We start from the raw sequence: 26,061 nt of genomic DNA, 5'->3' as shown, positions 1-26,061 counted from the left end.
CTGGGGTACTGAGGGGTGCTGAGAGTAACGCCACCTACGTACAAAACATTGTAGCCCCTTTATTGCCTGTAGTTGTTCTCTTCTTGCTTTGGAGATTCCATTTTCACTCAGAGATGGGGGATGGGGGAAGAGAGGCAGTTGAAACTGATCCTGTCTGAATGTTTCACTTCCGTTGCTCCCATCTCTCCTTCCCACTGGGCATCACCTAGGTGCAGGAGGAAGTTCAGATGGCCTCCCAAGAGTGAAGCACTGTTTGGAATCAACCTCATATTGTCCTCTTTTCGTTCCCACAGATGTTCAGTTGAGCTTATAGGTCATCTCACAGGGTCCTTGGGTGTGGGCCTCTGTCCTTTTATCTGTTGTGGAGGTATCCATGGTTGAAATTGGTTCTTGGTCTATACTTTCGGCATTGATAATGCCTGATGGCTACTTCTGAAGCTTAGCTGCTGGCTGGATCCCAAAGCTCAGCTCACAGGGGTGCTACCGAGATTCAACCGAGTCTGCCATCCTGTCTGGCTTGGAGCCATCACCTCCAGTCTCTGCTGTGACTTGAAACTTCCCTGGTCTGTGCTGTGAAAAACCAAGCACAACTGGCAAGCACTATACTCATGTACCCTAGGATGTCCCTCAACCCTCTCTTGTTGTTTACAACACACCCATAAGCACACATGCCTGCACACACACACACACACACACACACACACACACACACACACACTCGGTTCCCATCCTGAATGGAAGGTTCTGGGACTCTAACACTGACCACCTGCTCTTCACCATCCCCCCCTCCCCCACCTCTATGCCATCCCTGGATGGAAGGAGCTTCCTCCTGCTTCCCCACTCCAGCTAGAAAGGCAACAGGAGATCTAGTTTATATTACCAAAGAGGTAAATATTTGGGTATACACATTTAATAATTACTTATGTAATTATAATATAATGTGTCTAATGCTATGGTAGAAGAGCTCAACGATAATAATAATGGTTAACATGTACCTGACACTGTTCTAGATGATTTGCATGAATGAACTAATGTATTATTTACAACAGACATTTGAAGTATATGCCTCTGTTATCCCCACTTTAATGAGGGCACTGAGGTGACTTGCCCAAGGACATACAAGTAATTAGTGGCAGAGGCAGGAGGAGAATTGGGATTTAGGCTCCAAAATCTACTTAACTAGGCTCCAAAATAATCTTAACTACTTTTATGTGGAAAGGATGCAGCATTCATAAGTTTTCATAAAGAATAAATAAACCTAAAAATGAAAAAGTACTCCAGGCATACAGTAAAGCAGGACATATTCATCAAAGAGTAAGATATTTGATGTAACTGGAACTTAGGTTGTGAGAGCAAAATGTCAGAACATGAAGCTGGAAAGAGAGTTTGGGGACAGAGTCCGAAGAACTGAGTTCACCAGTGAAGAGGTTAGGATGTATCCTGTACACATCTGGTGAAGGACATTTTGCAGACAAGTGACATAGAACAGAATGTATTTTTAGAAAGGAGGTTCTGGCAGCACTTTGAAGAATGAACAAAAGACAAGAGAGACTGGTGTCAAGGGATCATTTGAGAATCTGCTCATTGATTAATTCATTCAACAAACATGAGGTGGCCTATACACCCGGAACTAATATGAAATGTTACAGATCAAAAAAATGGATGGAATATGGCATCCAGGGCTCACAAGTTAGTGTAGGTGACAGAATGTAAACAAATATTTAAGCTTAATAAATATGCTGGTAGAGGCATATACAAAATACACTGGTGCTACAAAGACTTCACTCTTCCTGGAGAGGAGGACAAGGGAGGTTCTCTGACCTGGGTGCAGAGTCATGCTCTGTGGAACATGTGGCAATAAAACTATGGATCCCACAGTTCTTAATAAAAATTAAATATTTTGTGGATTTGCAAATCAGGTACCTTAGCTGACCATGTTTGTTGTACAGTGAAATGGGTATTCACCAACCATTGCTCTAGAGTGTTGTTTTTACTCCCAAACTAAAAAGGATCCATTTCTTCGGCAAATGTTAAGACTCATAGGAGGCAAGTGATACTAGGCATCAACAGTGAACCCAACGCAGTCCCTGTCCTTAGGGGGCATGCAGAGATCTCTGCAGAAACCTTGCTGCAGATGAAACATGATGGCATAACAGTACCTACATAAGTGGCCATGTAAAAATAATCACAAAAAGCAATAAGCACGGTCTAGAGAACCCAGGAGTAGAGAGAATAGGTGGTGCAAGGAATTTAGAGATAGAAAGAACAGAATTGCAAAGAACTTCCTAAATAGCAATGCTTGATCTTCTCTAAAGAAACTGTCTTAACAGACATGGGAAGGGAGAGTCCACTGTAGGAAGAGAGATACCAACTCCCCAAACTGGATAATGAGAAGAACGAAAATGAGCCTTTCACTCTGTGTGGTTTTGAATTTTCTCTGCAACTTTCACTGAGTTAAAGGAAATGCTCTTTATACTACATACTAAGAAATTCAGTCTTTCTCATGACAAAGAAAACAAAGTAACATTTTTAGAGCTCTGCTCAGATATTGTGATTTAAGATGCTTGTTTCCAGAATTACAGCCTGGTGTACAGATTGTATATTTTCCCATGTGTCACTGGTATACAATTCTAAAATGTCAAAATAACTTGATCGTCAATATCACATCTGCTATAAAAGGAGTACACTTAGGTATGTGCCCTAAGGTTACACTCTGAAGCAGAGATTCAATGAGGCAGATAATATTTTTTCATTTAAAAATTCGCAAAGGTTTCAGCTGATAAATATGGAATCAATAATTTTAGGTACAGTTATTTGACCAGCTTATATACATTTTTGCAGTCTTTTTATGTTATGTAATACATATTTGCATTCATATGTTATTACGAATAACAGTGTTTTTTATAATAAAGATGGAGTTTTCAGCATTTTGTGTTTTTATCGCCTAGATTTATTGTTATACCACGCAAACCCAGAAAGCTGGTGTCATTTTCTGTAAAGATACTCTGACCTACTTGAAAGTCCCCTGAATCACTGGCAGCCGTTGATATGCACCCCGCTTTAACCTGTGAGCTCTCTGGGCTCAGTGTTCTGTGTCCTTCACAAATGACTTCGGTTCTTCAGTCACTTTAAACAAAATGACAGCAGGACCAGAATAGTTTAAGAAAATGTTGGTATACCCAGAAGATTTTTTTTCCTCTACAAAGGAACAGAGCAAAATTTAAAGAATGTAGTCAATATAGAGGAACTAGACTGACAATTGCAGTTGATAAAGAAGTAACTCAATAATGAAAACAACAGAGGGCTCCTTTGTTTCATAGCGTCCATCTATTGATCCCTTCTACCACCCAGGCACTGTTCTCAGCTTTTTATATGGATTGGCTCACAACATTCCCTGGGAGGCAGGTACTATTATTGTCCTACTTGACAGATGAGGAAACTGAGACGTGAGGAGATGGAGTAGTTTGGGAGGGGTCATCTGCTAGTCACGGAGGAGCCGTGACTCCACTGCAGAGTCACATGCCGTTACTCCTCCATCCTGCCTCCCTCCCTAGTGAGAACGCACAGTTTACGTTAACAGCTTGCCTTACAAACGCCAAAACGTGATCAGGCAAACTGAAGTTCTTTTTAGTAGTTTGGTGGCATCTCCCCTGAAACCTTTCCCGTTGGCTCCGTGCACCAAAATTACCTCTCCTTTCTTTTCACTCTACCCAAGTACACAGTCCCATTCTTTCAGTACTTGGAGAAGAGCAATTAGATGTTCTAATTTTAGTTTTACCTCAAAATATAAACAGCCTGTAAACTGAAGCATACCTAAGGGTATTTTTTTTCTAATAAGAAATGAAATAAAACGTTGATAAATCTGTGGAGATGTTTTTAACTATAGGTTCTTCCCAGGTATCCTCCTCTGCTCATGACTCCCCTCCTGCCCCGAGTGTTGCACAGAATAGAGAATGGATTCACAGACCAGAATGTCTGCCACGCCACGCACAGGCCTAGCATGAGTATTTGAGATAGAGAAACATAGTCTTTCTACATGGTGATAATAGGTCTCCATGAGATGGTTCAAGTTCCTTTGTAAATAGTCCTCTCATTGAGAAACATTTTTTATATTGCCATGAAACAATCAGTACCATGACTTGTGTTTCACAATTTATGTACCTTATTTCATAAACTTTGTCAGTTTTCATATTTCCAATAAAATAATTATCGTTTGTTTCCACTGTGATGGGTTAGTAAAGCATTCAAGCCGTATTTTTCCTTAATGCAAAGCTCATGAGCCCTGGTTGTTCTGCATGATTCTCTTAGCTCCCTGACCAAGTCCCCTGCCTCTTCTGTTCTCACTGAGGACAGTCCTCACAGGTTCTCTTGAAGATCTTCTCGCTTCACACTCTTACGAGACCATGATCTCTGTGAAATGACTCTGAAGCCACTGGTACTGAGCCATGTCCACCCAGAGGTCTCATAGTCTACATCCTAAACTGAACTTGTAGCCTGTTGTATGTCCAGAATGCGGATCTCTTCTCATACTGCACGACTTAACAAGGTTTCCCTCCCCAGTGAAACTGTACCTATTCACTGCAACCCATAACTATCTCTCTTTCTCTAAACTAGGGCCTCTTCCTATATCCTCTTGGTCTGTACCCCTCATTTGGTGTTTACTCATGTACTACCTTGAAATATCACCTAACTTTTGGTATTATATTCTTGGCAAAGAATAGAGGGAATGAACATCATTTAGCACATAGTATCTCATATAATCCTTATGCTAAACCTGGGAATTAGGTATCTTTTTATAAATGGTGAACTAAGCCCCAGAGAAGGTCAGTAACTTTCTACTAGTCACAGTTTGAAAGTGATAGAACTCACTACATATGAGTGCTGGATTTGAACACAGATCTGCCTGATTCCAATCTCAGACTGCTCTCCATAAAGGGAGTGTGTCATTAATTTACTTTTTCAACAAACTGTTAATAGTAAAATATGAATCCAAGGAAATAAGGAAATAAATCATATTTCTCTGAACACACTTTGATTTTCTTTTCCTATTCACTAACTCCATCACTCCAACATTCAACACAACACTATAACTAGTTCAGTGATTGAACATGTTTTTTGCTTTTTTTTGGGGGGGGGGTAAAATTTGAGAAATATAAGAACTCCTGAGAATAAAGAACTTTAATAAATTTGTAGCTAATCCCTGCAAAATATATACATAGCAAAATTATATGCTGATGTAAGTAAGAGACAGCGAATAGTGCTACCACAGTAATTTCTTCTTAAAATTGCTTCACGGCATTAACTTCACCTAAATCAATCCTTTCCAAACCTCTTTAATTCTACTTATTTGGTTGAGTGTATTGAAGTTCACAGTAAATTATCTAATTCATAGAGAGTTTTTGTAAAATAATGCCATGCTTTGCAATTGACACCAATGATAAAAGCCACAAATTATCTGTTTCTAACTCTGTCTCAATTCCTAAAACAGTGCTAGAACTTTCTAGGCCTATCATATATTTCTTGCTCTTCTATTTTATGAACATCAGTTATCCCAAAATGTAATTATTCCCTCTCTACCCCTGACAAAATTATACTAGTTTTAGCATTATACAGAAATGTGGTAAATGAAAGAGAAACTTCAAAGATGTATTTTAATACATATTTTGCTCCTTTTCATCCATCTTCCCGATGTAAAAAAAAAGCTATTTTAAAAGTTTTAGGAGATTCCTTTAACTGGGAATTATTTCTTTTTTATTTATGACACTTGAGAGCATCACTCATTGACTGCTGCAGTTAGGAACACACAATTCCTGAGTAATAAAGGTTAAGTGTGCATAAATTCGAGATCTGCTTACAACTGACCTTTAGCTGTCTTGTTAGCACTTCTGACAGAAACTTGAAATAAGGTTATTCCATAAAATAATTTGATTCTCCATTCCCAAGTCCAGATTTGTTACTCAGTAATTAATATCTTCCAGCTAGACAAAGCCTTCAGTATTTGTAGTAAAACAGCAAGCCATCAAGATAGTGAATAAAAGGTGAACAGGTCAATGGAAAGAAACACTGGGTTTGGATTCTCACTCTGTCACTGCTTGGAAAGTGGTCCCAACAGGTCACTGAGCCTCTCAAATCTTTCGCTTCTCTCCTTAAGAATGAAGAAGCTGCCTTGAGTTTAAGTTGAATTTGTAAATTAATTTGGACAAAATCACCAAGTTTATAAGTTTCAGTCTGCCCATCCATGATTATAGTCAATATATTCATCTGTTCATAGTAGACTGTTCTTGCTTTCCATTTATACTTGTCAATAATCTTGCATATTGACTGTTAGTTTTATTACTAGCTACCTTAAAGGGTTTGTTTGCTTCATTTCTTACTACTGTGGACATTAAAAAATATATATTTTCTAAATAATTTTTAATGGCATATAGGGATGCTACTATTTTTAGTGTGTTGATCTTTTATGCAGCAATTTTTCTGAACTCTCTTACTAATTAAACTTGCTTATAGATTCTCTCGGTATACTATATAGCCATAACATCCTCAAATAACAAGAGTTTTTTTCCCCCCAATCTTTGTATGTATCTTATTTTCTCCATTAGCTAGAACCTCCAATACAATGTTGAATAGAAACGATGATAACAATCTTCTTGTCTCTTTTCTATGGATTTCTATGGATTTTTCCATAATGGGAATGTTCCTGAAGTTTCACCATAAAGTATGATATTTGCTGTAGGTTTTTCCTTAGCATTTTCATTTTTTAATGAATGATTTTATCAAATGCTTTATCTGCATCTATTGAGATGATCTAATTTTTCATCCTTTAAAAATTTAAACATGATGTTGAAATATTCTGATATTTCTGCAATACAGCCAATTTGGCCATAATTTTTAACATGCTATTGAATTCAATTTGCCGGTTATTTTATTTTGATTTGGTGAGATTGGACTGTAGTTATCTGATTTTAGTGGCAAGGTTATGCTGGCCTCACATAGTGAGCTGTGTGGTTTTCCTCTTTATTCTCAAAAGAGTCTGTATAAATGGGCATTTTTCTATTCTTTCAGGTTAAGTGATTTCACTGTGATTCAATTCTTAACACGTTGTTATTTCTATAAGGATTTTCTCTTTGATCTATGAGTAATTTAAAATGTTTTTAAGTTTCCAAATGTATGGAGGTTAAAGTTTGGCTATCTTTTAGCTAATGATTTGTTATTTTATTTAATTTTCTTCAAAAAATTTTACATATAACAAAGGTATTTTGGAATTTCTTGTGACTTACTTTGTGGCTTAGCATTCATTTAGTTTTCTAAACTCTCTCATGTATGCTTGTAAAGAATGTGTTTTATCTAATTATTGAATGCAAGTTTTTATATAGATCCATTAAGTAAACGTTATGTCTAAAATTTATGCCTAAATTTCATATTGAAAAGTAAACAAATTATGATAATAGAACAGAATAGAAAAGGTAATAATAGGGGGACTAGCCTACAAGATATTAAAATCTATTAAACAGTTGTGATAGTTAAAATAGTACTGGTTCATGAATGAGAAAGGCCAATGTAATAGAATAGAAAGTCAAGAAATAGGGCTTTCTGATAAAGTGAAACTTCTAACCAGTAGAAGACTATTAAATAAATACATTGGAACAACTGGGTAGCCATTTGGAAAAAAGTTGCGATTGGAAGCATGCTTCACACCTACACCAAGAAAAGTTACAAATGGATTAATGATTTAAATGTAAAGAAAAGAAATCGTAAAAGTACTAGAGTAAACAATTATAAATTGTCTTTTCTAATTGTTTCTATTCTTTCTGCTACAAAATGGAGGAAAATTTTCTAATGATGACTCAAACTTCAGAATCCATAAAAAACTAATAAATTCTAAAACAAAAAATCTGCATGACAAAAGAAAAAATTGAGACTCCTATCACACACAAAAGATGAATCCTCATAATATAAAAGAGCTCCTAAAAAAAGAGGTCAATACCACAGTAAAAAAAAAAAAAAAAAAAAAAAAAAAAAAGCAAAGGATATGAAAATACAATTCACAGAAAAGGATATAAAAATGACTTTCAAAAATATCTTTAAAATGTGATTATTCTCACGGTAAGAGAAATACAAGTTAAATAACAGGGAAATACCATTTTACCTATAATACTGTCAAATATCAAACTTTGTTAGCATTCTCTTTGGATAGGCAATGAAGGAACAGGTACGTCCATATTTTGCTGATGGGAATATAATTTAGTATCATCCCTGTGAAACACCACTTGGCAATATCTATCAAAATTGCAAATACATATATACTGCATATATATATATATATATATATATATATATATATATATATATCAGGGATATATATATATCCCCCCTTTGAGAAAGCAATTTCTCTTCCAGGAATTTATCCTACATCACACTTATTATCATTTTTTACCATACCTTTATTTTCCATCTTTCTCTGACATTATATTTTGAATGTGCCTCTTATAAACAGATTTATAACTAAAGTATATTTTCCCTCTTTTGAGAATCTTTTAACAAGAGAATTTAATCCATTTACACTTACTATGATTACTTATATATTTGGATTCATCCTATGTATTTTCTTCTCTCTCTGTTTTCTGCTGGAGGCGGGTGGGATGTTTAGTCAGCCTTCTGTAAGGTTGCTAGAGCTTTATTTATTCCCTCTACTACATTCTATGCTCTTGAAAGTTAATTTTACTTCTATTCTTTCAGTGTGTATCTTTGCAATTTAATATGCTTAATTAAGTCTAAAGTTAATAATTTTATCCTCATCCCTATCAATACAAGGACCTTACTTTGACTCAATTCACTTTTCTCTCATCTTCTGTACTTTTCCTTCCTAGTATCTACAGATTCACTTTTAAGTCACTGTCATTAATAATTTTTACATTTTTTATAGTCAATGCTTATTTAGTCTTATCAATTTGTTTGACAATTTGTATACTATTATCTCTTCGGTCTCACTTCTTTGTCCTGTGTTCATTCCACTTTTTAGTAAATTTTATCCTTTGGTTAGGATGATGATCCTTGGGCTAAAACAAACAAACAAACAAACAAAAAACCTCTCAGTCTTGTGTCTTGGTCAAATACATTTAATTTGTCTTTATTTTTGAATGGTGATTTAGCTGAGTATTGTATTGAAGATTAACAATTACTGTTCTTTCAGCACACTGAAAGATTCTTACCCTGTCTTCTGGCCTCTATTTTATTAATGAGAAATGTAATTTCAGTCTAATTTTGATCCTTTATATGTAATCTGCCTTTTGTTTCTAGTTGCTTTTAAATCTTTTCCTTGACTTTGGAGTTTTATAGTTTTTCTATCAAAAAGGTATCTAGATATGCATCTTCAATCTGAAAATTCACATCTTTATTCAATTTTGAAAGAGTCTCAACCATTATTTCTCCAAATCCTCCTTTCTCCATACTCTGTCCTCTCTGGAACTCCCATGAGTCAAGTGTGGGAGCATCTTAGGTTGGGACTTATCTGCATCTTTTCCATTGCCTTATCTCCCTGTGCTGACTCTGTGTTGGTCCCTAAGTTCTGTGATCCAGACCCCTCTTCTCTTTTCATTTGCGGCCAATCTATTCTCCAAACAACTATTGGATTTTAAGGTTAATGATACTATATATTTTCTGTTATGCAAGTATTAACATTTTTGTATTTGCTTTTATCTGGGTCCCAGAAGTTTCCTTTCAGTGGTCAGAAAACAATTTTTTTTTCTTAATTCCTTGACTTCCTTGATTAATTCCTTAATTCCTTTGGGTTTCTGTTTCTCAGATGAAGTTTTTCCCATCAAGAGCTTTGTCAAACATTAAGCTCTCTTTCTATTTCCACAAACTCATGGGAAGAGAGTTTCTGGTCCTCTTTTCACAAGTGGGACAACCCTTCAAGGGTCCTGTTGGGTGCAGGAGTTTCAGCTTAACCCCCTTTTCTTCCCAAGCACCCTGTTTTCCTGAACTCCTGAGACTTTAAAAGCTCATTTCCAGTCTTCTGATCTGGTCTGTGTCTGATACAACCTAGGGTCATGCGGCATCACCTCTGTGACTCTTGTTTTTGTCTTTATCTCTAGCATCTGAGGATTTCCTGACCTCAACTTTGAATTTAACACATTTTGATGTTTATTAGACTTTATAGCAGTTTAAGGAACCACATTATCCTTGTCTGCCATCCCGCAAGAAATCTCCTTTTTGACACCAAAGAACATTTTTCATGTTAAAAAGTCTTACTTTTTGCATCATGTACTATTATAGGATATTAGTTATATATTCGGTATCATTGAGAGAATGTAAAATGACATAAATTATTTTCAGTTACTCATCACAAACACATCCACACATTTGAAAAAGAAAAGTGCATCTATGTTTGAAATGTTATATATATATCATCTGCAAACATGCTTAATGCCTATATAACTTGTAAGACCTCTTGCAATAGTTCAACAGCTGCCTTAAGGATTGAAAAGAGTAAGTTAAAACTTTATTTTAGAAATGTCATAATAAGGCTAAATGAGGTCATAGTATGTTAATAGATAAGTACACTTTTTCAGATTTTTGTGATTCTAAGCAAGCTTCTTGGTTATTACTGCAGGACTCGTAATAACAGATATTGTAAATGACATTCCATTTGCTAATTGAAGCAAGGATATGGAAAGTGTAAGAGTAAGTTTCCGATTTGAGTTTTTTTAATGAAAATCATAACCTCATTGTTCTTCTGACCTCTTAGTGCAGCGTTACTACCTGGCACATTTGTTATGGGGATAAAAAGGCATATCTGATAGGACAGGTGAAGTTAGAATTGTATTGCTTTTGGCCAAAGGTCACTGTAAGATTTAAAGATCAACTTGTAGGTACTATGTGATCTTTAAAAAGTTATAAAACATAAATTTAAAAGAGAGAGATTCTGTGAGTAAAATGCTTGATGTTTCTGGAGTTAATATCCAAGCTGTCATCAATCAGCATTTTACCATGAAATTTTCTCTGATATGTTTAAAACAGCCCTTGTTCTTTGTCTCACTTCATACAGTTTTCTTTTAATTCTGGAATTCTTGCATAAACTTTGAAGAAAGATCCCCAAATTTTATAAAAGTTTGAAACCTGCTATTTTTACAGTAATAGTAAAGAAATATAAAGTATAATATTTGTTACTAAGAAATTATCTTAGAAGAAAAATAATTTACATAACTGAAAAATGTTTATTGCTAAATAAACAGTAAAAATTATCTTTTGTAAGTTTAAATGAATAAATGAAGCCAGCAATTTAGAAGACCTGTAAGGGATAGTAGTCACCATCTGACAAATACACACACAAAGATAAATAAGGGATCTCCTAATTTATCTCTAGTTTAAATTTTGTTTTTAATCTTGAATTATTCTCAACATCTAGATACTTTAGAAAGACGATCTTGTATTATTCCAATATATTAATTATAGATGTACATTAATATGTTTGTTTTGATGATACTACGAAAAACAGAAACTTTTCCTTCTAAAGTTTTAAAGGTAAACAGAATAGCAAATTAAACACTAAATGATTTCTAGTGAAATGAGGGTAAATAGAAGCACCAAGAAGCCCATCCTGATTGTCTGTTAAAATACTCACAAAATTCCTGAAATTTGAATAATTACTGCAATCTTAATAGAGAAAACATGGCATTTTATTTGTAGGATACCTAAGTTTATAGAAATGTACATGCTTCTTCATGCTACAGGGTCAGCATTCAGCACCAGCCCTCCGTGCACTCTGCCATGGTCCTTGCCCTCAGCTCTAGATATGGCCATTGATCATCTGGCCATTGTTCCTTAGCTGAGTATGCTTCTCAGAGTTAACTCGGCGGACAGATTCAAAAGGTCAGAATTAAACTTCAAACACATGCTTATTGAGTGTTCACCTATTATGTGCCAAACACCCTCTAGGCAATGACAAGCTCCCTGAACAACAGAACTTAAGAAACTGCAATGAATAAATGATAAGGACCACAAAGAAATCAAACAGGGCAGTAGGCAGCAGTAAGAGGGCCTCACTGAACTGAAATCTAGATGAAAGGAGTTGCCAGCAACTGAGAGGTCCGGAGAGAAAGGGAGGAGTGCATTCAAAGAAAGTCTCTAAGGAGGAATGAGTGATGCACTGCTGTCTGGGGAACAAAAGGCACCAGTGTCTCCAGGGAACAATGCTGCAGAAGGACAGGTGCAGTGAAGGGAACGACCCACGTTCCCAGTGACCTTCGTTTTGTTCAATCCTTTGGTTCCTTTTCAGCTCTCATTAACATGACGTAATTGACCTTGTGAAACTGTTTTCACTGGGCTTCTTGACCACCACACCCTCATCACTGGAGTTCATCCTTGATTTCCTTCCTTCAAATTCTGCATTCAATCCATCAGCAGTTTGATAGATTCTATCTCCAAACAAGTCCTTATTTCATTCACTTTTCCACCATTTTGCTTACTACCAGCTTACCCTAAGCCACCAACTTTCTTTACCTGGATTACTGCAACAGTCTCTTAATTAATCTACCTGTTTCTATTTTTTCCTTCCTATTTCCTTTCTCTATATGCTTGGGTCCCGACCTGCTGTGGCTCCTCTCTAATGTCCCACCAGGGCCTCCCAGGTTGAAGAGAGATGGGAGTAAAGAAGCACTGATACCTTTATTGTGGAAAACAATGTGAAAATGGTGTGGTAGCTAGGAGGAGATCTTCAGATAAGAAGAAAAATACATTGAGAAGTCAGATATATCATGTCAGATATATCATTAAAAACAAAACAAAACAAAACAAAACAAATACAGACAAAGCTCCTGATTGTAAATGGAATGTGAGAATGTTTCCCAAGCCCTAGCCAAATCCATCAACTGAAACAATATTAAAATAATAAAGAGGAAACCTTAGAAGATATGGAAACAGAAAAGAGTTATGTACAAAAAAGTCACCCTGTGGCAAGTAGAGAAATGTCTACAGTGTTTAAAGAAGTTTTTGACCTCAAACTATACTGGCAAGTTGTTATTCTATTAAGACAATAGATCTGAGTGAAGTAGACATGCCAAATAATTGATAAGCAGGTCAGAAGAAGAACTTACAAGAATTTCTGGTATGAAAGAACTGCTGTGGTCAGTGAGCTAGGAGGAGTTAAAGACACAGAGAAAATCTTTTTCTTCCTCAGTCTCTTTCACTCAGTCTTTCATTCAATTTTACTGTCTTTCAAATGCTCCCTCTTTTTTTCTTTTCCTTTATCCTTGTTCCCATTGCTTTTCTTTCTTTTTCAAAACTTTTGATATTAAGAATCATATGTATGCTTGATATTTGTTGTTTGAAGACATATTACAAAATGCGAGAGGAAAAGACAAATCCAACTATAAGCTACTTAGAAAAGATATTCTTTTATTTTTTTAAACATCTTTGAGTATAATTGCTTTACATTGCTGTGTTAGTTTCTGCTGTATAACAAAGTGAATAAGCTATATGTATACATATATCCCCATATCTCATCCCTCTTGCGTCTCCTTCCCACCCTCCCTATCCCACCCCTCTAGGTGGTCACAAAGCACCGAGCTGATCTCCCTGTGCTATGCTGCTGCTTCCCACTAGCTATCTCTTTTACATTTGGTAGTGTATATATGTCAATGATACTCTCTCACTTCATCCCAGTTTACTCTTCCCTCTCCCCATGTCCTCAAGTCCATTCTCTACATCTGTGTCTTTATTGCTGTCCTGCCCCTAGGTTCATCAAAACGATTTGTTTTTTTTTTTTTTAGATTCCATATATATGTGTTAGCATACGGTATTTGTTTTTCTCTTTCTGACTTACTTCACTCTGTATGACAGACTCTAGGTCCATCCACCTCACTACAAATAACTCAATTTCGTTTCTTTTTATGGCTGAGCAATATTCCATTGTATGTGTGTGCCACATCTTCTTTATCCATTCATCTGTCGATGGACACTTAGGTTGCTTCCATGTCCTGGCTATTGTAAATAGAGCTTCAATGAACATTTTGGTACATGACTCTTTTTGAATTATGGTTTTCTCAGGGTATATGTCCAGTAGTGGGATTGCTGGGTCATATGGTAGTTCTATTTTTAGTTTTATAAGGAACCTCCATACTGTTCTCCATAGTGGCTGTATCAATTTACATTCCCACCAACAGTGCAAGAGGGTTCCCTTTTCTCCACAACCTCTCCAGAATTTATTGTTTCTAGATTTTTTGATGATGGCCATTCTGACCGGTGTGAGATGATATCTCACTGTAGTTTTGATTTGCATTTTTCTAATGATTAATGATGTTGAGCATTCTTTCATGTGTTTGTTGGCAATCTGTATATCTTCTTTGGAGAAATGTCTATTGAGGTTTTTGGCACATTTTTGAATTCTGTTGTTCGTTTTTTTTAAATTGAGCTGCATGAGCTGCTTGTAAATTTTGGAGATTAATCCTTTGTCAGTTGCTTCGTTTGCAAATATTTTCCCCCATTCTGAGAGTTGTCTTTTCGTCTTGTTTATGGTTTCCTTTGCTGTGCAAAAGCTTTTAAGTTTCATTAGGTCCCATTTGTTTATTTTTGTTTTTATTTCCATTTCTCTAGGAGGTGGGTCAAAAAGGATCTTGCTGTGATTTATGTCATAGAGTGTTCTGCCTGTGTTTTCCTCTAAGAGTTTTATGGTGTCTGGCCTTACATTTAGGTTTTTAATCCATTTTTAGTTTATTTTTGTGTAGGGTGCTAGGGAGTGTTCTAATTTCGTTCTTTTACAAGTAGCTGTCCAGTTGTCCCAGCACCACTTATTGAAGGGCTATCTTTTCCCCACTGTATATTCTTGCCTCCTTTATCAAAGATAAGGTGACCATATGTGCGTGGGTTTATCTCTGGGCTTTCCATCCTGTTCCATTGATCTATATTTCTGTTTTTGTGCCAGTACCATACTGTCTTGATTACTGTAGCTTTGTTGTATAGTCTGAAGTCCGGGAGCCTGATTCCTCCAGCTCCGTTTTTCTTTCTCAAAATTGCTTTGGCTATTAGGGGTCTTTTGTGTTTCCATACAAACTGTGAAATTTTTTGTTCTAGTTCTGTGAAAAATGCCATTGGTAGTTTGATAGGGATTGCATTGAATCTGTAGATTGCTTTGGGTAGTATAGTCATTTTCACAATGTTGATTCTTCCAATCCAAGAACATGGTATATCTCTCCATCTGTTTGTATCATCTTAAATTTTTTCATCAGTGTCTTACAGTTTTCTGCATACAGGTCTTTTGTCTCCTTAGGTAGGTTTATTCCTAGGTATTTTATTCTTTTTGTTGCAGTGGTAAATGGGAGTGTTTCCTTAATTTCTCTTTCAGGTTTTTCATCATTAGTGTATAGGAATGCAAGAGATTTCTGTGCATTAATTTTGTATCCTGCTACTTTACCAAATTCATTGATTAGCTCTAGTAGTTTTCTGGTAGCATCTTTAGGATTCTCTATGTATAGTATCATGTCATCTGCAAACAGTGACAATTTTACTTCTTCTTTTCTGATTTGGATTCCCTTTTATTTCTTTTTCTTCTCTGATTCCTGTGGCTAAAACTTCCAAAACTATGTTGAATAATAGTGGTGAGATGGGCATCCATGTCTTGCTCCTGATTTTAGAGGAAATGGTTTCAGTTTTTCACCATTGAGAATGATGTTGCCTGTGGGTTTGTAATATATGGCCTTTATTATGTTGAGGTAAGTTCCCTCTATGCCTCCTTTCTGGAGAGTTTGTATCATAAATCGGTGTTGAATTTTGTTGGAAGCTTTTTCTGCATCTCTTGAGGTGATCATATGGTTTTTATCCTTTAGTCTGTTAATACGGTGTATCACATTGATTGATTTGCACATATTGAAGAATCCTTGCATTCCTGAGATAAACCCCACTTGATCATGGTGTATGATCCTTTTAATGTACTGTTGGATTCTGTTTGCTAGCATTTTGTTGAGGATTTTTGCATCTATGTTCATCTGTGATATTGGTTTGTAGTTTTCTTTTATTGTGACATCTTTGTCTGGTTTTGGTATCAGGGTGATGGTAGCCTCATAAAATGAGTTTGGGAGTGTTCCTCCCTCTGCTATATTTTGGAAGAGTTTGAGAAGGTAGGTGTTAGCTCTTCTCTAAATGTTTGATAGAATTCGCCTGAGAAGCCATCTGGTCCTGGGCTTTTGTTTGTTGGAAGATTTTTAATCACAGTTTCAATTTCTATGCTTGTGATTGGTCTGTTCATATTTTCTATTTCTTCCTGGTTCAGTCTTGGAAGGTTGTGCTTTTTTAAGAATTGGTCCATTTCTTCCACGTTGTCCATTTTATTGGTGTATAGTTGCTTGTAGTAATGTCTCACAATCCTTTGTATTTCTGCAGTGACAGTTGTTACTTCCCCTTTTTCATTTCTAATTCTGTTGATTTGAGTCTTCTCCCTTTTTTTCTTGATGAGTCTGGCTAGTGGTCTATCAATTTAGTTTATCTTCTCAAAGAACCAGCTTTTAGTTTTGTTGATCTTGGCTATTATTTCCTTCATTTCTTTTTCATTTACTTCTGATCTGATCTTTATGATTTCTTTCCTTCCTCTAACTTTGGGGTTTTTTTGTTCTTCTTTCTCTAATTGCTTTAGGTATAAGGTTAGGTTGTTTATTTGAGATTTTTCTTGTTTCTTGAGGTAGGATTTTATTGATATAAACTTCCCTCTTAGAACTGCTTTTGCTGCATCCCATAGGTTTTGTGTAGTTGAGTTTTCATTGTCATTTCTTTCTAGGTATTTTTTCATTTCCTCTTTGATTTCTTCAGTGATTTCTTGGTTATTTAGTAGTGTATTTTTTAGCCTCCATGTGTTTGTATTTTTTACAGTTTTTTCTTGTAATTGATATGTAGTCTCATAGCATTGTGGTCAGAAGAGATACGTGATACGATTTCAATTTTCTTAAATTTACTTGACTTGTGACCCAAGATATGATCTATCCTGGAGAATGTTCCATGAGCACTTGAGAAGGAAGTGTATTCTGTGGTTTTTGGATGGAATATCCTATAAATACCAATTAGGTCCATCTGGTCTAATGTGTCATTTAAAGCTTGTGTTTCCTTATTTATTTTCATTTTGGATGATCTGTCCATTGGTGAAAGTGGGGTGTTAAAGTCCCCTACTATGATTGTGTTACTGTCGATTTCCCCTTTTATGGGTGTTAGCATTTGCCTTATGTATTGAGGTGCTCCTATGTTGGGTGCATAAATATTTACAATTGTTATATCTTCTTCTTGGATTGATCCCTTGATCATTATGTAGTGTCCTTCTTTGTCTCTTGTAATAGTCTTTATTTTAAAGTCTATTTTGTCTGACATGAGAATTGCTACTCCAGCTTTCTTTTGATTTCCATTTACATGGAATATCTTTTTCCATCCTCTTACTTTCAAGCTGTATGTGTCCCTAGGTCTGAAGTGGGTCTCTTGTAGACGGCATATATATATGGGTCCATTCAGCCAGTCTGTGTCATTTGGTTGGAGCATTTAATCCATTTACATTAAAGGTAGTTATCGATATGTATGTTCCTATTACCATTTTCTTAATTGTTTTGGGTTTGTTATTGTAGGTGTTTTCCTTCTCTTGTGTTTCCTGCCTAGAGAAGTTCCTTTAGCATTTGTTGTAAAGCGGTTTGGTGGTGCTGAATTCTCTTAGGTTTTGCTCGTCTGTAAAGGTTTTAATTTCTCTGTTGAATCTGAATCAGATCTTTGCTGGGTAGAGGAATCTTGGTTGTAGGTTTTTCCCTTTCATCACTTTAAATATGTCCTGCCACTCCCTTCTAGCTTGCAGAGTTTCTGCTGAAAGATCAGCTGTTAACCTTATGGAGATTTCCTTGTATGTTATTTGTTGCTTTTCCCTTACTGCTTTTAATATTTTTTCTTTGTATTTAATTTTTGATAGTTTGATTAATATGTGTCTTGGCGTGTTTCTCCTTGGTTTTATCCTGTATGGGACTCTCTGCGCTTCCTGGACTTGATTAACTATTTCCTTTCCCATGTTAGGGAAGTTTTCAACTATAATCTCTTCAAATATTTTCTCAGACCCTTTTTTCATCTCGTCTTCGTCTGGGGCCTCTATAATTCGAATGTTTGTGTGTTTAATGTTGTCCCAGAGGTCTCTGAGACTGTCCTCAATTCTTTTCATTATTCTGCTCTGCAGTAGTTATTTCCACTATTTTATCTTCCAGGTCACTTATCTGTTCTTCTGTGTCAGTTATTCTGCTATTGATTCCTTCTATAGAATTTTAAATTTCATTTATTGTGTTGTTCATCATTGTTTGTTTGCTCTTTAGTTCTACTACATCCTTGTTAAATGCTTCTTGAATTTTCTCCATTCTATTTCTAAGAGTTTGGATCATCTTTACTATCATTACTCTGAATTGTTTTTCAGGTAGACTGCCTATTTCCTTTTCATTTGTTTGGTGTGGTGGGTTTTTACATTGCTCCTTCATCTGCTGCGTATTTCTCTGTCTTCCCATTTTGCTTAACTTACTGTGTTTGGGGTCTCCTTTTCGCGGGCTGCAGGTTCATAGTTCTCATTGGTTTTGGTGTCTACCTCCATTGGGTAAGGTTGGTTCAGTGGCTTGTGTAGGCTTCCTGGTGGAGGGGACTGGTGCCTGTGTTCTGGTGGGTGGGACTGGATCTTGTCTTTCCGGTGGGCAGGGCATCCATTGGTGTTTTGGGGTGTCTGTGAACTTAGTATGATTTTAGGCAGCGTCACTGCTAATGGGTCAGGTTGTGTTCCTGTCTTGCTAGTTGTTTGGCATGGGGCTTCCAGCACTGGAGCCTGCTGGCCTTTGGGTGGAGCTGGGTCTTATCATTGAGACGGAGGTCTCTGGGAGAACTCTCACCTATTGATATTACATGTGGCCCGGAGGTCTCTGGTGGTCCAATGTCCTGAACTCGGCTCTCCCACCTCAGAGGCTCAGGCCTGAGACCTGGCTGGAGCACCAAGACCCTGTCAGCCACACGGCCACGCTTCAAGCTAATTCCTCCTCCAGTCCCAGTGACCCAGCCCAAATGGTAAAACCGTTTGCAAAGCTCTGGGATCAGGTATCTTGGATGTTCCTTGTCCTGCACACAGCACTGCAGTAAGCAACAGTCTCCCTCTGGAGTGTGACAACCAGACATGGCCCGCGGAAGGGGTACCCGCTCCCTCCAACCTTCTCATGGCTTTGCTTCTGGCGCTCCACCTAGAAAAGATATTCTTAAACATAATGTCAGAGGAAGGAAGAAAGTAAAAGTATAGAAAAAGATAAAGTAGACAAACCAGTGATAGCAATGCTAGTATTAGATTAGACTAAGACAAACTGCATTAATAATGATAAAGAGGATAAAGACAGGAGGATAAAGGGACCAGTTCACAAGGAGATTACAATAATGCTGAACCTTGACATGCCTCACAACATAGCCTGATAAGTAGTATCATGTCCTGCAGCCCGACTGCTTGGGTTTGGATCCCAGCTCTAGCACTAACTAGCTGCAAACCTTAGGCAAGTTATTAAACCTCTCTGTGCCTCAGTTTCCTTATATTGAAAATTGGGATGTCAGTAATACCTACCTCTTAGAACTGTTATGAGGATTAAGTGAACTAATACACATAAGTATTTACAATAGTGTTTGGTATCATAAACATGGCATTTTTATTGTTGCTGTTGTTGATGTTGGAATTGTTGCCCCAAATCATACCAAAAAAAAAAAAAAAAAAAAAAAACCCAACAAAATTCTAAGGAAAAATTGGCATGTCAGTAATCTTAGTAGGAGATTTTTAACTTACTTCTCTAAGATAAATATGTTTTAATATATATGAGAATGCTGTGAGATAGCCCCAATAAAATATTTAAACAGGCTGTTTTATCTTTCAAATCATCAGACACAAAAATGTAAATAAAGCAATCCACATAACAAAAATACAAAGTTGAAAGGAAAAAGTAAATGAAAAATGAAATTCAGGGACCCAAAAAATAAGATGACAGAAGTTAACTAGACATAGCCATAAATGTGAATGCTTAATATATTAAAATACAAAGTCTTAGATCATATTAAAGTACAAAATTTAATGATTTTCTACTTTATAAGAGACATATGTAAAACTGTGACAATGGGCTTAACAATTTAGCAAAATATCAAAAGTACAAATCAAAATATAGTACAGCTGACACTTTTATTATGAAGTTAAGTTACAAGGTAAAATTATAGGTAACAACATTGTATAATACTTTTGGAGCTGAATGATGTCGGATATTTTTTTAATTGTGCAAAATAATGTTCTAAAATGTTCTCAAATACACAACAATCCTTGAGAAGGTTGGTATTAAATATATACTTCATAAACTTTTACTATGAATAAAGCAACTTTTACAACTGTCTAAGGAATATAACGTAAAACATATCTGTATATACCTCCATTTAGGATTCATTTTCCAAGCTCCACTTCCAAAAGGGCATGAATATTTGAATCTGAGTGCTTACTTCCTTAGTTGGCTGGGTAGTTCATGAGCAGTCTGGAGACAGACCACCTGCTTGGGGAACTGTAGGACATTTGATTCACCCGGACTTATAGTAAGCACTCAGAAATGTGGTTGGGTTGTTATCAGTTACTCACACCCAGGCCCAGGCAGGCACATGGCTAGAAACTCCAGAATGCTGGGAGACAACTGGAGGGTATGAAAACCTCCTAATGTAAAAAGGTTTCTCTGAGGCCTTGGTGGGCTCCTCACTTAATTATAACGTGATAATTGGAAGCTGGGTACCTTCATAAGGACATGAAAATCAGGGAAATTTGCACCTCTTACTGGGAACACTGCATCCTTTGCTCTGTAGGTGTGTTATATCCACAGTCTGTCTGTTGGCCTCTTTCCATCCATGATGTCACCGTCACTCCTGTCACCTTGCAGGTAGAAAGTCAGGTCATGGATACTCTAGATAGTAGAGGACCCAGGCTAGAGCAAATCTACATGTGAACAGCTGCCAAAGTGCCATCTCTTTTCTGTGTTCTGGAAAATTTGTTCCTATTCCTTTCGGTGCTTGATACTATTGCAAAGATCTGGACAAGAGGTCATGCAAGCATTATTGAGAGTGAAGTATATAGAAGTGGAAAAGTGATATATCTCTGGTCCCAGAAGAAGCAGAGGAAAAGTGGTATATCTCTGGTCCCAGAAGAAGCAGAGGAGAGTTTGGGATATTTTAATTCTGAGGGGTCAATGGTCTGTTTAGGTTCAGCTCAGTGTGTGTCTTCCCCATTTTTTCTTGATGGCATCAACATTCTACCTGACATACAGGCTCCAGGAGACATCCATGGAATCATATTTTACCCCTTACTCTCATATTTGCCAGGTCCTGAAGAGACATATATCACAAGAATATATTAATGTCCAATACCTATTAGATTTTTGCTAGAAATTCAGATGTTAATCTCCTTTCAACTGTTTCTTTCCCATTTTATTCTTTTATATATATATATTATTATTTTCAGCATACATACCATGGACTTTTTGAATCCCTTTTCAGTATTGCCTTTGTGCCAAATGGTAAAAAATTAACCTAAGAACCCTCCAAAAAAATACTAAAATGGTCCCAATGTAGATTATTAATGATTTTAATCTGTTAATATTTAAAGGTCAATGATTTTAACCTCATTACTACTAGATTAAAGATGTGACAACATACTTCAGGTTGTTACATGAGTTGGCTAATAAAATCTTCCTGAAGTTCTGAAGAACTTGCTTCTCCTAAGGTAGTGACATCTTCACAGTTGGCCCAGCCATACTTTGCCTCATTTTTGTTTTCACATAGCATTTTTTCTCTCTTCTTTCAGGTAGAAATTGAGAAGCTGGATTACCATCATTATCTGCCTCTGTTTTTTGATGGGCTCTGTGAAATGACATTTCCCTATGAATTTTTTGCTCGGCAAGGAATCCACGACATGCTGGAACACGGGGGGAACAAGATTCTTCCTGTCATTCCACAGCTCATTATCCCGATAAAAAGTAAGTGAACAGGTAAAAAAGCATCACTCAGTTTATATGGTGCCACTTTTTGACAATTTGCTAATTAAGCAATAAAACACAACAGACTGGAGCTATCCCCAGGTTTTGCAATAATTTTTATAAATTGACTTATGGGGCCAAACATCCCAAATCTCCTAATATATCCCATCATTGATACTGCAGTGCAGCTTAGCGACATAAATAAACTAAATTGTATGGGGTTTACACTAACTTAAAATGTTTCATAGTAAAGACATAAGCATTAACATTAATTTGTACATTCAGAAGTAAAGTGTATAATATACAATACAAACACAATTATATTTAGTATCTTTTATGCAGCAGAATTCATAATTTTAAGAAAAGAATCTGGAATGGAGAAAAGATCAATGTTATTAAATACTTGAACTTTTTTGTCTACAGTAGATTATCTGGGGGGGGGGGTCTCTCGAGTAATCCTCTCACTGGCTTTATCTGTTTGTCTATAACATGAGATTGTGCTTCCTTTTTGTGACCAATTTATTCTGGCCTGAGTCCCTACAGACTAGTTGGCTGAGAGCACCCCTTTAAAAGTGTTTCCGAGAAAAACAAACACTGTACGCTAACACATATATATGGAACCTAAAAAACAAACAAACAAACAAAAATAGTTCTGAAGAACCTAGGGGCAGGACGGGAATAAAGACGCAGACCTACTAGAGAATGGACTTGAGGACACGGGGTGGGGAAAGGGTAAGCTGGGACGAAGTGAGAGAGTGGCATGGACATATATACACTACCAAATGTAAAATAGATAGCTAGTGGGAAGCAGCCGCATAGCACAGGGAGATCAGCTCGGTGCTTTGTGACCACCTAGAGGGGTGGGATAGGGAGGGGGGGAGGGAGACGCAAGAGGGAGGAGATATGGGGATATATGTATATGTATAGCTTATTCACTTTGTTATAAAGCAGAAACTAACAAAAATAAATAAATAAATAATTCCGAGAGAGAAAGAATTGAGGTGAAGGACAGATGAAGATGAATGGCAAAATGTTGATAACTGTTAAAGTTGGGTGATGGGTATGTGGGTTCATCATTCTCTCTACTTTTGTATATGTATTTGAAAATTCCCATATTAAAAAGTTTAAAAGAAATAAAATAAAAGTGTTTCTGAGATGTTCATTGTCCAGTGCGATGGCATCTCATGGCCCCCAGACAAGACCCTTAGCCACTTCCAATCCAGTCTCCTCACCTTGCTGCCATCCTACTGACAGCCCTTGAAATAGAGCCACCCTACAGGGACGAGATTCCAGGAGGGGGTGCTGGCCTCTTCTCAAGTCCAAATGGCCAGGACTGGCCCCCTCTGCAATCCCCTCAAGCCCCCAGACTCTGCCTGCACCAGAGTTGCCGACCTGCACTGTTGCTGCTGCTTCAGCTTTTGTCACTGCTGCTGATTGAAAGCAGAGGTTGGTGCCTCAGCAGGTCATGGGCAGAGGAAATCCCACCCTTTCCCAGCCAGAGCTGCCCCAGGCATTTTACCCACTGGCTCTGGGCCTAAACGCCCCATGGCTTCAGAGGAATGAGCAGGTCCCTGCTTCCCCACCCCGAGTTCCACTCACTCCCACCTCCAGGATGGACCGCTGCCCAGGATGATTGACGGTACACCTGCCTAGTCTCCTAGGATACAGGGGAACCCCATCCTCACTGTCTCAGAGGTAGTCTTGCCATATGGTTTGGCCAAAACAAGAACAAAATAGTTCAACGTTGGGTCATTTCCCACAGTCTGGATTACTTAATCTGATCCGTGGTCACTATTTTATTGATTCGAATTAAGTGTCATTAGAGTTCTAGATTTTTGGCAGTTCTTCCGTCACTGTATAAATTGAGTCAACTTTAAAATTTGCTCTCATGTCTTTGAGATTTCTATAAGAGATATGTAACTGACCGCTTCCAATTTCCACCAAGACATAGAAAGTGAAACCAAACAAGAGGACAGCGATACCTGCTGTGAAAAGCAATGTGGAAAGAAGAACGACTCTTCAAAAGCGACTTTATTAAAAACCAATGTTCCTTTCCCCTCATGCATCAGCTGAGTGAAGGGCTAATCTTTAAAGGCCTTCACGAAGGATATATAATACTGAGTTATATTAAAACCTTTTCCAAATGTGATTTATTCTTTCTAACAAGTCATAATTTTTGAATATGTTAAATTCTAGTAAAAATGCTACACTTTCTAAAGATGATGCACAAGTTTTATCGATAAACAAAAAAGCCCAGAACATTCTCCCCAGGAACTATCTGGAGAGTACATTATCCTTTTCTCCTGCACCCACCAGAACAGCAGCAATACCGGAAGTCTGTTCTTTTCTTTACAATAAACTGTTCATGTTGGGATCCCTGCCTTCTCAGGAGTCTCTCCCTCATAGCCCCACTGAAAACACTGAAGGGCAGAAAGAGAATTTCTAAGAAATGTTTTGATTATACCACTTATAATTAAAACAATCCAAATTAGAGTATTGTAGGCCAAGGTGGATTGAGTTTCAATTTTATTTGATTTAAGTATTTTGAAGATACTTAAATGAGTTAAGAGAGAAGTGATGTGTTCTAAGGGCACATCCTAGAGTTCATTTGCTGATGAGTGAAAACATTAAGAACTCAGTAAACATGATCTGTCAGGGAATAGTAACTATGTATGAATTTGATCATTTACGGTTCCAGAAGCAATGAAAGTTTCTCTTGGTAGATATCCTAGTTTGCCTTCCTGGGCTTCTGCTATTATATACTGATCCTGAATCTAACTCAGCTTGCTTCTTCTCACTCTGTCTACATCACTGAAAGCCAAACTTTACTCAGCAAAGAATAGTGACTAACTATGCAAGATAATGCATGGTTCCAGCACAGTGTGAAAAGTATTACATGCATAAACTACATTTTTCAGGTGGAATTCTGGAATGGAGCTAGTTGATACAGAAGCAGGCTGATACACATAATTGGCATAACATATAACAGCTGTGTGTACCTTATTTTCAAAAGGTACTATTAGTAAAATTTTGGCTCATTCCAGGGGCAAAAGTTAACCTCACCATCACCAGCTAGCAGTTCTTTAACATCTTTTCTTGAATTCTAGTTCATCGATAATTAATATCTCTGAAGGCAAAGCAAAACATATAAACTCCCTGTGGAGTTGTGAATGGGATTACCTGCCTATTTATTTCTGGAATCTGGGGTTTGTTTCAACTAAATGAAAGGTTGATAATACTGGAATGAGAAATGGACACATTCAGTGGCTCTACGATTTCTAACATAAAAAGAGATAAGAAGACACTTTACTTTCTGCTTCTCTCCTTGGCTCAAGACCCCAAGTGGGGTCATCGAGTAATAATGGGAACAGTGCACATTTAACACATTGTTCCATTTCTGTTGCTTTATGGCATCACTACAGGTCCTCCTCTTCCTCTCCCACTTTCTTATTTCCACCTTCTTGAGTTATTCTGGGTCAGAAACTACAAAAAAATCCCAGTATAAAGTAGTCAGCATTGGCAATGGAGCATTGATTGCTGAGAGCAACAGCAAAACGTTGTAGGTGAGGATGAGGTGAGAGGGACCCTCTGAGCAATCCAAACTGTGGATTTTCGACTTCTGTCCACTCCATCCAGTGAGGAGAACAAAAATCCATCAAAATCCAGCAGAGCAATCCCAGGAAGAAGTCACTGGAAGCTTTGCCTATGGAAAGCAGAAGGGGATTCCCATAGCAGCCAGGAAGACAGGAGGTGCCAAGAGCAACCTGCAGACTCTGGGTTTAGAGCTCTGTCTCCTCAATAAAAGCAAGAACAATAACAATAACCCAGCCACACGGGGCCATTCAAAACAAGTTGCTACACACAGGGAAGAAAATGTCATGAATAGTCAGAGGAAAACTGTACCTCAACAACATTTTGCATAGGATCCAGAAGAAACTTGTAGAAATGTGTTTGACATCCTCAGCATTCAGGAAGATACAGCCTCTATGAAACAGAAGCAGAAATTTACAAGAGGAAACCAGACTCACATGAAAATAAGCCAGTGCTG

The 26,061-nt window shown here is 37.1% G+C and overlaps 1 protein-coding gene across 1 annotated transcript in view; it reads left to right on the top strand.

The window, feature by feature from the left end:
• PACRG (parkin coregulated) overlaps positions 1-26,061 on the top strand; it is a 514,981-nt gene that overhangs the window by 259,124 nt on the left and 229,796 nt on the right. The window contains exon 3 of the mRNA XM_068551104.1: positions 21,842-22,013. Within this exon, the coding sequence (XP_068407205.1) occupies positions 21,842-22,013 (172 nt within the window). The remainder of the gene's footprint in view (positions 1-21,841; positions 22,014-26,061) is intronic.

Source organism: Eschrichtius robustus, chromosome 9 (genome assembly GCF_028021215.1).
Source record: "Eschrichtius robustus isolate mEscRob2 chromosome 9, mEscRob2.pri, whole genome shotgun sequence".
NCBI lineage: Eukaryota > Metazoa > Chordata > Mammalia > Artiodactyla > Eschrichtiidae > Eschrichtius > Eschrichtius robustus.
Note: the sequence above shows the minus strand (reverse complement) of the source record. Positions and strands in the feature narration are given on the sequence as shown.